General features: G+C 51.7%; 2 protein-coding genes across 3 annotated transcripts in view; both read right to left on the bottom strand.

Annotated features, from left to right (window-relative positions):
* Positions 1 to 152: 152 nt before the first annotated feature.
* Positions 153 to 3,176, bottom strand: GPBAR1 (G protein-coupled bile acid receptor 1). The gene is made up of 2 exons (XM_057551631.1): positions 3,002 to 3,176; positions 153 to 1,331 (listed from the first exon to the last, which is right to left on the bottom strand). Exon 2 carries the CDS (start codon positions 1,284 to 1,286, stop codon positions 297 to 299), a length of 990 nt encoding a protein of 329 aa, XP_057407614.1. The 5' UTR covers positions 1,287 to 1,331; positions 3,002 to 3,176; the 3' UTR covers positions 153 to 296.
* A 5,179-nt stretch (positions 3,177 to 8,355) lies between these two features.
* ARPC2 (actin related protein 2/3 complex subunit 2) overlaps positions 8,356 to 16,419 on the bottom strand; it is a 30,613-nt gene continuing 22,549 nt past the window's right edge. For both annotated transcript variants that reach the window (XM_007187902.3, XM_057551045.1), the window contains exons 8-11: positions 13,655 to 13,781; positions 12,003 to 12,103; positions 11,572 to 11,672; positions 8,356 to 8,815 (exon numbers count right to left, since the gene is read on the bottom strand). In XM_007187902.3, the coding sequence (XP_007187964.3) occupies positions 8,791 to 8,815; positions 11,572 to 11,672; positions 12,003 to 12,103; positions 13,655 to 13,781 (354 nt within the window). In that variant the 3' untranslated portion in view covers positions 8,356 to 8,790. The remainder of the gene's footprint in view (positions 8,816 to 11,571; positions 11,673 to 12,002; positions 12,104 to 13,654; positions 13,782 to 16,419) is intronic.

The following is a 16,419-nucleotide window of genomic DNA, read 5'->3' as shown; positions in this document are numbered from 1 at the left end:
AAGGTGCCTCAGCTCACCCCTCAGGCAGCAGCAGCCTCACCTACAGCTGCCTGCTTGTCTGGAACTGGAATCTCCCTGGATCCTCTAGGTTCTTTCTGCAGCTGCTCACCTGTCCCTCCCTTGCTAAGATATGGAATGAGATAACCATAAGCTGGGAGCCCGGGGAGCTTTATTCAGTCAGGGTGGGGTCATAGAGGGGTAGGGTCTCTGATCCAGAGGTGTGGGGGTAAGTGGAGATGGGCTTGGTGGCCAAGATGGATGGATGCTTCTCGTAGGAAGGAGCAGAGGCCCTTCCTCTAGTTCAGGTCGAGGTCCATGCTGCTTTGGTTGCTGGTGTGGTAGGCGGGGCTGGGTCCAGGACTGCCCCGGGGGCTTCCCCGCAGCACCTGGAGCCACCTCTGGGCGGCCGCCCTCCAGGGGGCCGTGTAGCGCTGATCACCCAGCCCCATGGCCACGGGCACGGCCGCCGCGCTGGCGCTGCCCAGGGAGATGAGGGACAGCAGAGTTCCAGGCCCCAGCGGCGGGCGCTGCTCGTAGGCCAGGACGGAGAGGAGCAGGGTGGCCACGTAGGGCCCCCAGCACAGCCCGAAGAGCAGCGTGGCTCCAGCCTGTGCCCTGGCCTGCCGCCAGCTGAGGGCGCGGGCCAGGGCCGAGGGCGCGCCGCGGCGCACGGCCTGCTCCAGCCGGCGGATGTCCTGCAGCTGACGGCGGGCGGTGGCCAGCACGCGGACCGAGAGGAGGGCGGCGGCGCCCACGGCGGGCAGCAGGAGCCCATAGACTTCGAGGTAGAGGTAGGGGGCTGGGAAGACAGCCTGGGAGCTGCAGTTGGCCCCAGGGGCCCAGTGGTTCCAGCCCAGGGCAGGCAGGCTGGCAAAGAGCAGGGGGCCAGCCCAGGTGAGGAGCAGGGCCATCCGGGTGCTCCCGCGGGGCCGCAGAGGCCGCAGCACTGCCATGTAGCGCTCCCCGTGCACCAGCAGGAGGTTGGCAAGCAGGGAGAGGAAGGAGAAATTGGGAGCCAAGTAGAGGAAGAGGCAGGACCAGTAGCCCCGGCGGCTCTGGTTCCACAGGCCTGGCAGCGCGGGCAGCGCCAGCCCGGTGAGCAGCCCGGCCAGCAGCAGGCTCAGGAAGAAGCAGCCAGCGGGTGGGCTGCGCAGGCGGTGGTCCCTGGCGATGCCCAGGGCCAGGAACATGTTGGCAGCGACGATGAGGCTTGCCAGGGCCAGGTAGAGCCCCAGGGCCCCTGCGGGAATGGGGCTGGGCATCTCCCTGGTGCTGTTGGGTGTCATCTTGGGCCTGGGGACGGGGGAGGCCTGGAGCAGCAGCGGGCATGCCTAGATGGAAGATGGGGCGACGGGAGTTAGGGTGGGGCTGCAGGTCACTGTCCTCCCGGCAAGGCTGCACATTAATCCAGAGGTTGCAGACCAACAGACTGTGGGCCATATCCTGCTTGCTGATACACATTTTTCCCCCAATGAATTGCCAATTAAGATTTACATAAACATTCATATTTTTGGCTTAAAAAAAATCAGGTCCCGCCTGTAGGGTAGCAGCCAGCTGGAGTCGAGTGGCGGCTGCCTTCAGACAGCTCCCACAGTCCCCACCCAGCCCTTCGCCCATTTCTGTTATCTGTCTGGTCCTCTCTGGGCAGCTGTGTTTATGCCTCTGTTTAGGCTGAAAAGTGGACCCACCCATCCCCAAAGCATTTTGACCATCCCTGCCTCCACCAGGTGAGGCCTCTAACAAATTAGCTGAAAGGATAGGATAGGGTCTGGCTGGTTGTGTAGTGGTCCTCTGGCCAGTCAACAGGTGATGGCCTCCTTCGGGCTGGGGCCAGAGCCGAGACAAGGGACTCGGGGTGGGTGCTAAACGAAGGAGGGCGGTCCCTGTCTTCAGATGCTCGCAGGCTGGTCGGCACCCGAGCATTAAGAGGTGGTAGGTCGCTAAGGATTCGGGGTGGAGGTAGGGGCAGAAGTCACCCTGAGGCAGGGCTCACTGAGTTAGTGACGAGGCCAGGGCAATGGGTGGCAGCAAGGGGTTGCCCAGTCCCTTGCACCTCCCCTCCATCCGCCTTGTCACCAGTTACACCTCAGTGAGCAGCCTCCGGGTAGGACTTCCAGCCCATAAACTTGACGCGTCCCTACCACTCTAGCAACAGGGCCTTTCCTGGGAACTGGAGGAGGGGAGGAGTTGCTGGGAGGGGGGAGGGTTGGCAGTGAATGTGCAGATGCCAGGGGCAGAGGGCTGAAGCGAGCCCAGAGAGGGAGGAGGAGCCGCTGGGCAGGGCCTGGCCTCTCTGTGGCTCTGACCTGTCCCAGTCCTCCCATGCCCTGTCCCCACTGCCACATTATAGGGATGGGGGACAGGGGAGGGGTCCTGGGCCCTGTGGGAACTCCTGCTTCTGTCAGGGGGAGCAGCCGCTGTTGCTAGGATTAAAGTCAAGAAGGAAAGGATTCCTACTTGCCCCCTCCCCCGGGTCAGAGGATCAGAGGGCCCCATGGCCACCCTGAGCGCAGGAGATGTTGCGCCTTCTATCCCCAGCTCCCCTCAGGTCCCCCAAGCTGCTGCACCCCTTTACCCTCAGCTTCTGTTTCTTCTTCCTCAACCTCCCCCAGTGCCGTCCGCTGGGAACATCTTTGCCTCTCCAGCGGCCCTCCAGTTTCTGTTCCCCTTCATCTCTGCACTGTCAACTTTATTAAACCCCAGGAGACCTCAGAGTCCGTTACTTCAAAACTGGACTCTGGAATCATGGGCTGGAGCTCCCAGCTCTTCGCTGGAGTGAGTCTCCCACCCTACCTCCAACAGAGCAGCGAGAAAGGCAGGGTCAGCCGCCGGGGCGACTTCCCAGCAGTCTTATGGGTATGCTGGCTGTGTGACCTGCACAACCCGGAGGCTCTGGTGGCTCGGGCTGGGTGCAATGGCCTCTGCAGGATCTGGGGCCGAGGTCTCCAGGTGTGGCCCCGGGGGCCGGGTGGGGAAGGGGGCGAGGGGGGTAGCTACTCACATGGCTGTGGGGGACAGGTGTTGCTCCCCCAGCCTGGGCTTTCCTCTGAGTGTCAGGGAGTTGCCGCAGCCAGCACTGCAGGGCTTCTGGCGATGTCTGGTGTCCTGACCGGTGAGGGCATGGTACCTCCACTGTGCGGGGACAGCAGGGCCCCGGTCTCCACTGCCCTGGCTCTGCCCTCGCCTGGGTTCCTGGAAGGATGGAGCTGAGGCTGGCGGGGATCAGCCTGGCCCCGCCTCTGGGGGGTGGGACCTGGCACACCCTGAGCTGCAGTACTGGGAGGCCTTCCTCCCCTTTCTCCAGTGCCCCCTCCTTACCCTCCTGTACCAGTGGCCCCCTCTCCAGCCACTGGCCATAGCTTGCCACCAAGAAGGCAGGTCACCCAGCTTGGAGCCCTCTGGCCTGCTACTGCTTAGCTAATCTGAGAAATGCATTCCAGCTAGTGAACAATAATGATTTAGTCTACCTTCCCCACTTCCCAGCTCATATATTTACATTTTATGAGCCTTAAACCCCTGGAGTGGCCAGCAGACAGCGCATTCACCTCTGTAATTCTGCCAGTCCGCATAGTGGTGTGTGTCTGATGGTGGTGGTGGTGGTGGTGTTGGGGGATGTTTGGAATATGAGAATCTTCACTGCCTGCCCTTCCTATCACCTGGTAGGGAATTTCAGCTTATAAAACCAGGCTTGCCTTCCAGAATCTGGGGTCATTCCACACTTTTCTCAACTACTTTGTGAGTCAAGTTCTGGGCTATGAGGCACAAATAGCTCTGGGGGTGTGACTTGGGGCAAGCTACCTCTGGGCCTCAATTTTCTCACCTGTAAAATGGAAACAAGGAAAACCACCTGTCAGTGTTGTTGTGGGGAATACCATGGGATAACATGTAACTGCATACATCCCAGTACCTGACACCTAACAGGGGAGGGTTCTCAACAGTGATTCCCTTCTTCCCTCCTCCATGATGACTAAGAGGCATGAGCCAGTGCTGGAATCCGAAAGCCTGGGCTTAAATCTCAGAATCCTTTTTGGATCCTATCTTTTTGGCTGTGTAAACTTGAGTAAATTATTAAAGTTCTCTTACCTTAATTTCCTCATCTGCAAAATAGGGCTCATATTGTATTCACCTATTGTGAGACTATATGAGAAAACGTGTGGGGGACTTTGGCAGTCTAGTGGTTAAGACTCTGCGCTTCCACTGCAGGGGGCACAGGTTGGATCCCTCGCCGTTGGGATCCTGCATGCTGCGCGGTGCAGCCAAAAAAAAAAAAAAAAAAGAAAATGTGTGATAAGGACTTGGGTCAGTGCTCGGCACAGAAGCACTCAATGAAAGGGATTTCTGGCCTTCTCTGCACGTCCCTTCCCTCCAGCCACCTGTCCCCTCTGAGAATTCCATTGAGAAAGGCTGATAGAGAGCCTGTGAAAAGCAAGAGGGGAATGACACTTTCACTCCACAGGGAAACACAAGAAACTAGGTAGAGTGAGAGGAAGGGCAAGTTCAAGGCTAGGAAGTCCCAATTTCCAGCTTGTGTCAAGTGAGGCTTTGGGGTGAGGGAGAGAAGCAGTTATACTCTCTTGAGGCCTGAAATGGGAGGGAACAGGCTAAAACTGCAGCAAGAAAGCTGGAGTTTAGACATTAGGAAAAACCTCCTTGTAGATGGAGCAAGGGGTCTTCTGTGCTCTCTCGGGTAGACCTGGGCCTGAAGGGCTGGAGGCCTGAGAGGTCTAGCTCTGCCAACCCTGCACAGCAGTCAGGAGTCCTGGAGAGAAGGACCTCTGTTGGGACAAAAACTGGGAAGAGGAAAGCACCCAGCCTCAAGGGAGCTGGTGCGTGGGAGGAGGATGCGTTCCAGTGGACGGCTCTCAGCCCTGTGGTATCTGGTGGTGCAGAAGTCAGAGGCTCTGGGAGAGTTCAGCCTGGGGCCTTGACAGAAGTGGGAGTGGGCCCCCTCCGATATTGGATTGCCAGGAATAAACAGACCTCCTTCTGTTCCCAGCCCTGGCCTCCTCCCTGCAGGATCCAGGATGTCTGTGTTTCTTCTTCGCTACTCTGTCTAAACAGTGTGTGTGGGATGACGTGTAAAGAACAAGTTCGGGAGCCGGAGCCGGGGAGCCTGTGTTCTGTCCTCAGCTCAGCCCTGTTTCCTCCTTATTGGATCATCTAGTTCCTCTCTGTTCCATCAGTCCCTGGGACTGACTTATCCCCAGCCTTCTCTCCTTCACCCACAGGAGGGCTCTGGTGCAGGCAGTTTTCAGATGCTCCATCCAGCGGATCTGTGGGCCCTAGAGTTCCCCACCTCAGTCCCCGTTCTCCTCTCAGGTAGAGCCTGTATCACGGTGCCCAATCTGGACTGTGGCAGGAGATCCACCTGGGTCTCCTTCGTGCACCCCATTCTCTTGGAAGTTTGTCTGTCGACCCTGGGTGTCTGGCACTGGGTGGTGGGGGCTGGGGGTACTCACCGCCTGGGTGAACAGAGGCAAAGGGGCACTGGGTGGCTCCCCATAGGCTACAGCAGAGGGGCCCTTGGGAGCCTCTGAAGGGCTCTGGGGACAGTCCTGTGACCAAGTCTGGCCAGGATCCGGGCTTCAGGAAGACTTTAAAGTCAGCTATATGGGCAGAGGAAACTCCGGTCCTTCCTGTCAGGCCTAAACGACAGATTCTTCAAGTCTCCCTCGGAGTCACACAAATTGCAGTGCTTTTAGCAATCCCCAGAAGGGGGCAGCATTGCGTGAACTCAAAATAGCCCCCCCGAGGCAACCCAGGCTTTGGTCTTAGGCCTCTGTAGCTGCTGGGACGAGGGTCCATCAGGCCTACTTCGAATGAGGCTGAAGGGAACTGAAATGGTAACTGTCAAATATCAGCTCTGGGTTGAAGGGCTGACGCAGCAGCTGGCATTACTTCCTCTTCCTGGCTTCAACTTCATGTCCTCCGGTTCCACACCTCCACTTCCTGTTACAGTCTTATTTGCTTTTCCATCAAGCTCCTGGTTCTTAGCTTGCCCAGGTCGCACTTTATCCAGACTTGGAGATTCCCACCAACACCCTTCTCACCCCACGCTGCAGTTTGAGGGCCACCAAACAGTGAAAAATATCACCGTTTTTGGTGAGGACCTGAAAAACCCCAAGGCAGAATGACCTTGGTTTATGCTGGACTTGGCTTCTCAGCAGTCCTGCCACTCTGATCCTCTTAAGAGTACAAGAATGAAACTAAGATTTATTAGACGGTGTTATCAATGATAATTATAGGCATTATAAATGCCTACAATGTGATAGGCACTTATTTTCTGTTCTCTATTCCTTTTAAGAGCCCTGTGAAATAGGTGGTGTCACGTCCAACCAAAGATGAGGCCATCGGGGCTCAGATTAAGAAATTTACCCAGTCACATAGCTATTAAGTGGTGGAACATGGATTCAAACCCAGGTCTGTCTTAAACACTGTTTCCACCTCTCCAGCTTATATCCCAGCTCATCTATACCTCCCAGGTATGGACCTTTAGGGTAAGGCAGCAAATCAGCAGCAATTGAGACTAGATCTCGTTTTTCGACGCCCACATCCTCTCAGCATGCTGACCCTCAGCTTGAGACCTCCTTCCTCCTACAATTCTATGGGCTTTGGCTGAAGTTACAGTGCACCTTTGTCCACAAAGGGGACGGAGGGTCCTTGAGAAAGAGTTAAGTGTGCCCTGGAAATAGATGAAGACAAAGGAGCAAGTCTGGAGAGGGGTTTTCACCAGCATGGGTTTTTATGCTGACAAAGTCTTGGACTTAAGACAATTCCTTAGGGTTTATTAAAAAATATTTAACGCCTCCTTTTCTCCTAACTCCATATTTTCTAAGCAACTTTGGTTTTGCCATTTACAGCACTTTTCAGAAATCTGATCCCCATTATTGGCAAAATACAGTGAGTTCCAACTTACTAAGGAGTTATGTTCTAAAGTCAGCAGGACAGCAAAAACAACTTCTGGCCAAAATTACCCTTGCAAACCCCTTCAATAGCTCCTGGGGTACAGAACACATCTATGTCACCGTCTCTCAATAGATCTAATTTAGCCCAGTTTTCCATCCACCAGAAGTAGGTGATGAGGCGCCGCATCCCAGGAAAACACTGGGAAGACTCGATGCGGTGGACTCTCTCCACTGAAAGTCATGGTCAGCCCCACCAAGGGGACAGCACTCTCCGGGGCACATATTTGTTGAGGCGATGGGGACGTAACTGATCCTGAGTAAAACGAAGCCAGGATGACTAAATGACCTGTTGCTTTTAAATCTGACCATGACCCACAGTAAAAAGACATTTTTACAATCTAGTCAACATGTCTATAATTAAAATGTATTTCAAAATCAGTACTTACCCTTAATAGGAGTGACGCATTCTGATTAGTATATATATACTATTCTATTTTTTAAAAACGTTGATGAAGTCACACATGAAAAAAAATGCACGGAAAACACAACACACACACACACACACACACACACACACACACACACACACACAAATGAGTGTATGTAAAACTGGTGAAATCCGAGCAAGGCTGGGACTGTGTCAATGTCAACTTCCTGGCTGTGATATTGTACTACAGAATTTCTGTACTATTTCTTACAACTGCAGTGAATGTACAATTATCTCACAATAGTTTAGGAAATAAAAATGTCAGGACATTTCGCAATTCATTAACAGTCTCAAACCAGTTTGAAACACACTGAACTTGATGGAGACAAGTTAAAAGGGGAAGCAAGAAGGTAGAAACCATTAGGGTCACCCTTAGACCATTTCAGGTGCCCCTAAAGTTCTTTTCTTTACCAAGCAAACTTTCTGAACCAATTGTATTTTAGGGATCAGTGGGGACAGCAGGCTACCTCGCTAGGCTCTGTCCTGTTTATTAGGTAAGCACCTCCCACAGTGAGTTTTGTGGAGTGCCAGGCTATTGGGCTCTTGTGCGACAAAGAAACTGTGCCCAGTAGTTTGCATTAGACCCACAATGACCTGCAGAACCACACACACCATGAAACACATTTGGGGAAACGTTATACATTATTCAAGATAAAAGACTTCACCAGAAAACACATTATAAAGTGCCTGTCACTGTCCTGCGAGCTTCTTGGCCACAGATGGACAGACTTAGTAACCAAGCTTTACAGTGAGCATGTTTAAGTTTACTCAGAAATGCCAACTAAGAGCTTACCAGTGAGCCATTCTCTCCTCTACAGGGAGGCTGGGGGTGGGGGTGGGGGGCTCCCGAACCTAAGCTTTTCCAGTGCAGGTTTGCAGGTTCAAGGGCAGTACTGGTGCGCCCTTCATCCCTCCTCCTCTCTTGTTTGGACTCACAGTCCAGAAACCCAGTGAATTCTCGTGTAAGATAGAAAGATTTTCTTTATTAATGACCCCAACCGTGTTTCTTTAGATACAGGAGTTCTGAACTCAAATACTTAGGAGAAAACAAGTTAAGATTGCATTATCCTGCAACTCATTACCAGTAACATACTGCAAAGCAAAACAGCTTGGAAAAGAGGGGGAGGGGAAGGGGAGTGAGGGAGGGAAGATTAAGAAAAGGAATTAAGTTGATCAAGTGGAATTCTTTTTTTTCCTTTTTTTTAATTCTTGGGAACCATGAAGTCCTTGCAAGCACAGCTCGTTTTTGCAGATTATTTTCCAAACGTGTACAAAATGGAACCAAAATGGAGAATCCCTTAAGAACCTGAAGAGGTGCAACATTAAAAGCTACGATTATCCAGTAGCAAGTGTTCCAGCCTTCAGTTGCCAGTCGCTTCCTCTTCCTGTTCCCAAGAGTTAGCGGGATGAAAACGTCTTCCCCCTTCAAAAGCAGAGAGTAAGTGTGAAGGCTGGTTTCTGTTCACCTTTCCATCCACCCCATGCTCTGGGCTAGGAATGGGGTCCCGGAAGAGACAGCAAACACGAGGTGGTAAGGTTCCTCAGGCAGAGGTATGTAGGAATTCCAGGCATGGGCTAAGGTCCAGCTTTCACAGAAATGTCTATTCAGCTCTTCCTCCCTGTTGAATACCTCGGAGTACCAAGTAATACCTGTGCTAATAAGCCCACGAGGACAGTAAATGTACCAAGTCAGACAGGAGAATCACCTGCCCACAAATTTCTGGGTGGCCTAGACCTATTTGCATTTCAGACTGGGCTCAACCCTCTTCCGAGTAAAGAATTTAGGGTCCTCCTACACAGTTTATACCTTTTCGGGCTAGCAGACAGCAGTTCCTTAAATCTTTCACCATGGGGGCAGGACGTTCAAAGAAGCAACCCTCCAAACTTCCACGGTTAAAGGCGCTTCGTGCTGTCATGTGGTGACTACACTCAGCCACAGAACACTTGCCTGACTTAAGTTTCCTGAGCTGGGGTGTCCTGTTCCACCCAGTTTTTCCCCAGAATAGCCAACTTTGGGAACAGGCTGGTTCCCAAAGATAGGGGGTGCGCATTTGGTAAAGCAGCCTGGAAGCTAGAGCTGAGAACTATGGGAAACTGAGGCAAAAATACAGGGGCTAAAACTTTCCTGCCCTGAACGTCTCATCCAACCCAAAATGAAACTAAAATATTCTGTTATCCATTCCCCAATAAAAAGCTCACGTGTATTCAATTCAGGAAGAGTTCTGTGGGGTGCTGATGGCTGGCTTCTGATCATAGCAGAACCTGCCTATTTTAGGGTATGCCACGAAGCTGGCATCTGTGGCTATGCCACAGTAGAAGGAATGATACTGCCATGACACGTGGACACCTCTCTCTAACCCGCCACGCGCCTTCATGCTGCTCTGGGTTCTGAAACCTCACACAGCAGGGCAGGGGTCCTGGCTTCTCCTGCCCACCCCTTGGGAACACGATCTGGTTTTCAGGGTGGATGCAGTTGTTTACCTCGCCCTTCTCCTTTCTGGGGCCCACCTCTGCCAAAGACGTCACAAGACAGAAAAAGGCAAAGCTGCTCCTCCCAAGTTCCAGGAAGGAGGTTTATGGACAATTTGCTCATTTCAAGGATTCATCTTTTCCCAGTCCCCCATCAAGACAGGGAATTGTCCCTGCCCTCTGTCCATTGCACTCGCTTTGCAATGACCCCCCAAGACCGCTGCTGGCTGTGTTAACAGGGCAGGGGAGAAGCCCTGCAGGGAGACACTGGGTGGTGGCCGCCTGGTGGGCCCTTCTCCTGAATGGACAGGCAGCTCATGATGCCCAGCCTTCCTGTTCGGTGGGTGACAGGCTGGCCAGGTCAGGCTGCCTTCTGCTGGCTCACCTCCTGGCCTCTACTGAACTGCCTGTCTCTTCACTGGGCCCTGAAAGTGGCACAAAATTGGCTGCCTCACACTCAAGGTCACCAAAGTGGTGTGGGTGAGAGAAGCAAGCAGGGAAAGGGGGACCTGTAAACTCCAGGACGGAGGCAAGGATCTGCAGGGCAGCGAGAGCGTACGTGCCCCAGGGCACACACCCTTCTGCCTCCCCACCTTGTGAGTTCTGCCTATTTTAGGGTATGCCACGAAGCTGGCATCTGTGGCTATGCCACAGTAGAAGGAATGATACTGCCATGACACGTGGACAGCTCTCTCTAAGCAGAGGATTGAGCTGTGGCCTGAACACTCCGCTGGCTCTGGGCAGTGGGCGGAGCTATTACAGAGAAAGGCCTTTGGTACCAATTTCCTAACGAGAGACAGGCAGCCTCTAAAGCCTAAAGAAGGCAGGGGTGACTGAACTTGTTCTGTATAAATGTCTGAGATTACAAACCCTCTGCGCAGGCAACCAAGAGTCAGACACCTCTCTCATCCTGTTGAATGGCAGCAGAAACGAGCTTGGTAGAAGAGGCCAGGGGAAGGAGCCTGAAGCCCTAGGCACACCATACCTACTGAAGGTTACCCCCAAGATTACGGGGTGTTGGCAAATGCACTGGCTGTGAGGATTGTGGGCAGGCTTAGTTCACCTCAAGATTTTTAATTCAGTGGGCGCAAAAGACAGCAGATCAGCACTTATTACCCTATCTGGAGAACAGGACTGCCTAAACTTCACCAGAGGGGGACCCAAGATCCGGCACCTGGCACAGACCCAAATCCCCAGGCCTCAGACCATGCTGGCCTCCTGCATGCAGAGCTTCACACCATTTAGGGCTCTCATCATCTCCATCCCTGATAAAGGTAACTTCCTCTCCATGTAAAATTCCTGCCACGAAGTGGACCAGGAAAAAGAACACTCAGGGGTGGTTCCAGGCCTATTTACTCAACTAAATGTCCTTAAGCAAATTACTTCATTTCTCCAAGAAGACCCTGAGAAGGACAAGACTGGTCCCTCAACTCAGGCCCAAAGAGAACACAGCTGATGTCAGTAAAAAGGTCCCTCTGTGTTTTATCCTAGTTGCTACTCTCCTCGCTCATAAAGATGTAGAAACAAGGAAACCCACTGAGAAGCGAAAACCTGTGTGTCCCATCTTTAGTCTGCTGGGCAGCTACAGGCCCAACCCTGTCTGCCTCACATGCAGCTACTGCCCAGACACCTGGGCCACTAACACCGCTACCTCCTTCTTGGTGAGCTTAGGAGAGGAAGGTGGTCCTTCTGCAGGACGGTGCGACTCACGTGATTGTTTTCATTTCTTTTTTCTCAGCATCTGGGCGTGCACGGTTCAGCACCTTGAGGAAGTCAGATGTTTTTGCCCGCATACGTGTGTGAATATAGGCCTGGAGGCAAACACAATGGGTACTGAAGCAGAGTCATCTTCTAGAAAGACAGCTTTGCTCTAATTAGCAGAAATTATCAGGAAGGTCTGGGAACATCCACCCTAGGGTTGACACAGGGCCATGCAAGGAAGCATATATTCACCTCTCTGCTATGGGGAAGGGTGAGTGAGAGATGGAGAAAGGCCATGATTTCTTGAAGCCTCGAGAACCACCTACAAGAGGTCATAGCAACAGCCTGGACTACAGAGACGACTTTCTATGGCATCAGCCCTGGCGGAGAGAATGACCCAGAGTGTAGGACACTGAGGCGCTGCAGCTGCTCTCACTCACCTTTGAGCACTTGATGTGGTAGTGCAGGTAGTCCCGGAACGTGTGGATCAGGTTGATGGTGTTGTCTCGAGCACTGGCGTTGGTGTGGCGAGGGAACAGCACTGGGCGGGGAGGGGGGGACAGGCAAGGCGTCAGGGTCTAATAACACCAATGCCAAAGGGCGGGAAGACCAGCAGCCTACAGTCAGCTCCATCTCTCCCTCCTTAAGGACCGTCCACTCATCTCATTATGCCTGGGCTTTGTCAGGGTTTCCTGCCAGTGAGTGCCAATGGAGGCGATCATGGTCGAAAACCAGAGCTCCTCAGGGAAAGGGCTTGGCCCGGGCATCCATTCCGGGTCTGGATTCTCTGGCTGTGCACTGTGAAATCTACGCCGTCTGCCACACACCTACGAGCTCCTGCCTCTGCAGCTCAGCAGCCCCTTTGGAGGATGACACTGCTGGCTACCTGGGCGGACTGTGGGGCAATCAGGATTAGAGAACAAGGCCTGCCTGTCCTCGGTCCTTGGTGCTGAAGCAGAGTAAGTCTTCAGAGAAACTAGATCCACAGAGGGTCACGCAGTCTGTGGTGAAAACCAAACAGGAAGGGAGAAGGATCTGAGCGCCCTTGATGAGGATGGGCAGGAGGAGCTGCTTCGGCTGGGGGCTGAGAAAAGCCCCTCCTGCCGCCAACCCCCGGGAGCCCTGTGCAGGCAGGCACTCAGCCCTGCGCCTGGGCCGACCCGCACACCTCTCCTGCTGGCTCCTTGGAGTCCTCTCTACCTTCTGTACCCACTCTACTCAGTGGTCTCACCATAAGCAAAATCCTCGAGTATAAAGGTTTGTTGAAACGAAAAGGAATGCCTCATAAGCAAGGGTGGGACCCTTGTGTCAGCTTGCCCTGAGAGAAAAGAGCACCAGGCCAGGAGATAACTACATTGCAGAGGTCCTGAGATGCTAACGACTGTAAGTTTACCATCAGTTTAGGTACCATAAAGAGAGATGCTGCCAAACTAAACTGTGGCAGGCTGCGAATTGTGAGCTGTGTGCCAAACTCAGAGAGGAACATGAAAAAACAATGTATCTTAGATTTAATGAAACCTGGTAAATCAACTCACTCATCTTCGATAAACTGGTGCACCTTCAGCACTGAGGTGAATTAAAGAAAACTCCAGAAAGGGGGACATTTTAGTGGCATCTAGGGCAGTGGGTGAACAAGCTGCGATCCTAAACCGTCAGCTGTAACGATGAGCCAGCCCCCTCGGCTGAAGCAACTGTGAGACGGGAGCACGTGAATTTTTTCAGGGGGAAAGTGGAGTAAGTGAATCATGGCTGGCGCTCTGGTCTAATAAGCAAAAAACCAGGAAACGCCAAAGGACACAGTATCCCCACCCAGCTGCTTAGCAATGCTTATATGGCCCTAACTCCTCACACTTGATATCACAGGCTACACTTTTTTCCTTAGGATTTAGGAAAAACAGGGAAAAAAGGAAAATGATTACTGTATAAAAATAGCACTCGACCTGTACTAGTGTCCCGTGGCACGCCTCCTACAGTCATGGCAGCGACAATAGGAACGATCGATATGCCTGCTTTCGCCCCCACCCCCCTTAACCACTTCAACTGCAGTTATGAACCCACCAGGTGCGCAAACGCAGCCACCCGCCCCGCTCACCGAAGGTAATGTAGCCGATGTTGTCGCCCACGGCGGCATCGGTGTCTTTCAGCTCCAGAGGAGGTTCCCTGTGGCTAAAGAGGACCTGTGGGGCTGTGTGGCTGGCTCTGCGTCCTTCTTTGAACTCCTGCCAGGAGGAAGCAAAAAGCGACCAGAAGAGAATCTGGTGTGAGATGAATGGCAACTTACGCTCCAGGGTGTGCCCTATGGGTGTGACCTCTGAGCCCTCTGACCAGCAGAGGCTAAAAATAAACTACACCTAATGTGAAATATTACAAGTGCTGGCTGCTATCAATGCACTTCAGATTCAGAGGAGAGATCACAAAGTACTTAACAAGTCCGATCTTCAATGAGTGTGGAAAAGCACTGTTAATCCTTTTGCCTTTCTCTTGTTTTGGAAGAACATAGGTGATAAAATTACTTCTGAGACTAAACAGACAACAAATTGCAAAGCACTGGGAGAACCAGATTACATTCAGGATAATGACTACTGCTTGTTAGTCTCTTTTGATTTAACGTGAAAAGAGGTTACATTTTTCAGGAAATTAAAAAAATTTCTGGGCGAATGGAACCCGAGCTTTACCTTGATTAAGACTTCAAGTTGGGGACTTCCCTGGTGGTGCAGTGCTTGAGAATCCGCCTGCCAATGCAGGGGACATGGGTTCAATCCCTGATCCAGGAAGATCCCACATGCCGCAGAGCAACTAAGCCCGTGAGCCGCAACTACTGAAGCCCGTGTGCTCTAGGGCCCGTGTGCCGCAACTACTGAGCCCGAGTGCCGCAACTACTGAAGCCCGGTGCCAGAGCCCGTGTTCCGCAACAAGAGAACCCACCACAATGAGAAGCCTGCGTACCGCAACGAAGAGTAGTCCCCACGCAGCCAAAAAAAAAAGACTTCGAGTTGAAGCCTTAACTCATTTAACCGTTGCACACAAAGCCCCTTATGAGCTGACCAATTTTTTATTCCTCCTCTCACCCCACCTCCACTTCTTCCAGTTTCATGAATACTATGCTTTCTCTGGGGTCTGAGCCTTTGCACAAGTCTTGTTTCACTGAGGTAACTTAGACCCTGTTACTGTTTAGAATTCATCAATGAGAACTTTAGACCAAATTTAAGCCCTTCTTGGGAGAAGACAACAGTGTTAAAGAAGTTGAGCTGTCTTAGTGTTCACTGAGAAAAGGAGACTGTGTGACATGAGAATTGGAAGTCCGACTTTTGATTCTCGCTCTAGAATGGCCGTGGATGAAATCACCACCACCCTGCGTAAGAGCTCACCCTTGACAAAATGTATCCACCCTCACCAAACTACAGAAAAATGCCTAAGGAAGTAAAAACCAGGCCATCCCTTCCATGTTCTAATCTCCACATCTCAAGCTTTCCCAAGCCATACATTCCTGTGTAAATAGACAAGTGATACAAGGCATCCCTGTCTCAACCCAGATCTGCAAGAACAGGACTAGATTTTCCAGCAATGCCAGTAAAACCGACGATCCAAATTCTCTGAGTGATGGCAGAAGGATGGAACCAAAGGCTTTCCAAGGTCTCTGAGTTTTATGAGTATACTGAAAGCATGTTATACAGCCATTTGGTCTGCAACGCTCTTCTAATGCTGCTCAGATATGACCTCTTCTATAACGCTATCTCCAATAGCCTGGGGAGTAGCTGGCTGCTCTCCCCTCGGGGTTCCCATTCTTTTCTACAAACCTCTACTGTGATACTTTACTATTCATTAATGCATCTGCCTTCCCCACCAGGTTGTAAGTTCCTCAAGCCAAGGATCCTGCTTTTATTCATCTCTGTATGTAGTCCTCTGCCCTTCAAAGAGGCTGTCTAGCACATGGCTTGCTGAATGAAAGAAAGCACCTCTACCCTAGCTGACTTCAGTGTCAGTGTCAGGACACTGTAAAGGAGCAGGGACTATGTTTCCATTTGCAGGTAGGAGAATACACACTGATCAGCAAACCTTCAGTAAATGAGGAAGGATAACACCTGAGGGGGTCTAATGCCCAGTCTGGGATCTCGCCTGTTTCACCACCCTGCCTCCTGAGCTCACTGCGTGGCTTCTAAAGGTTGGTGGGAAATAAATTAACATCACTGGGTTAGGTTAGCTCCTCTTTGAATTTTGTTCCCCAAAGGAAAAATACTTGGAGAGGGAGGGAAGGATCCAAGATCATTCAAAATGGAAATTCTTAAAGCAAAGCTTCTGAGATTGCCCTTCTCTAGAAAATACCTCTCATTCTGCAACTGGGTTGGGAGGTTCTCTAACTTCTATCAGTTTTCCTCTTTAGCCTCGGGGTGGGGAAACAGAACAGATAATAACTGCCCGCCAGTATTTTCTTGTGTTTAGTAAGCTTCCTGAAGGCTCCAGTTCACTGGTACACGTGGCATTCACAACCAGCTGGAGTATTTGTAAGCCTGTGGTGACTTGGCAGTATTTCAACAGTTCTGTATATGGAAAGTGATACATTTCAAACATTTCAGACTTGGTTAACAATATACTTCTGATTTGGGGCTATCCTTTAGGCAATCTCATGTTTCTCCTTGGTTTTCTCTCTTACATAACACTTAAAAGCCAATCAACCCCCCAACCAGCAGCTCTCTTTTCCTTAGTGTCTTTGTTACATATGTATCAGCAATACTGCCTCCAGCTGGGATGTCTTTTGAGCTTCACAATACTATTTCTTTCCTCCATCAAAGCACAACTGACCACAGGAAGTTTAGAATAAACCCAAATATACACAGAAATTTAGTATAAGATAAAGGC

This window comes from Balaenoptera acutorostrata, chromosome 8 (assembly GCF_949987535.1).
Source record: "Balaenoptera acutorostrata chromosome 8, mBalAcu1.1, whole genome shotgun sequence".
Taxonomy (NCBI): Eukaryota; Metazoa; Chordata; class Mammalia; order Artiodactyla; family Balaenopteridae; genus Balaenoptera; species Balaenoptera acutorostrata.
The sequence above is the reverse complement of the archived record's forward strand: the minus strand, read 5'-3'. Positions and strand labels throughout refer to the sequence as shown.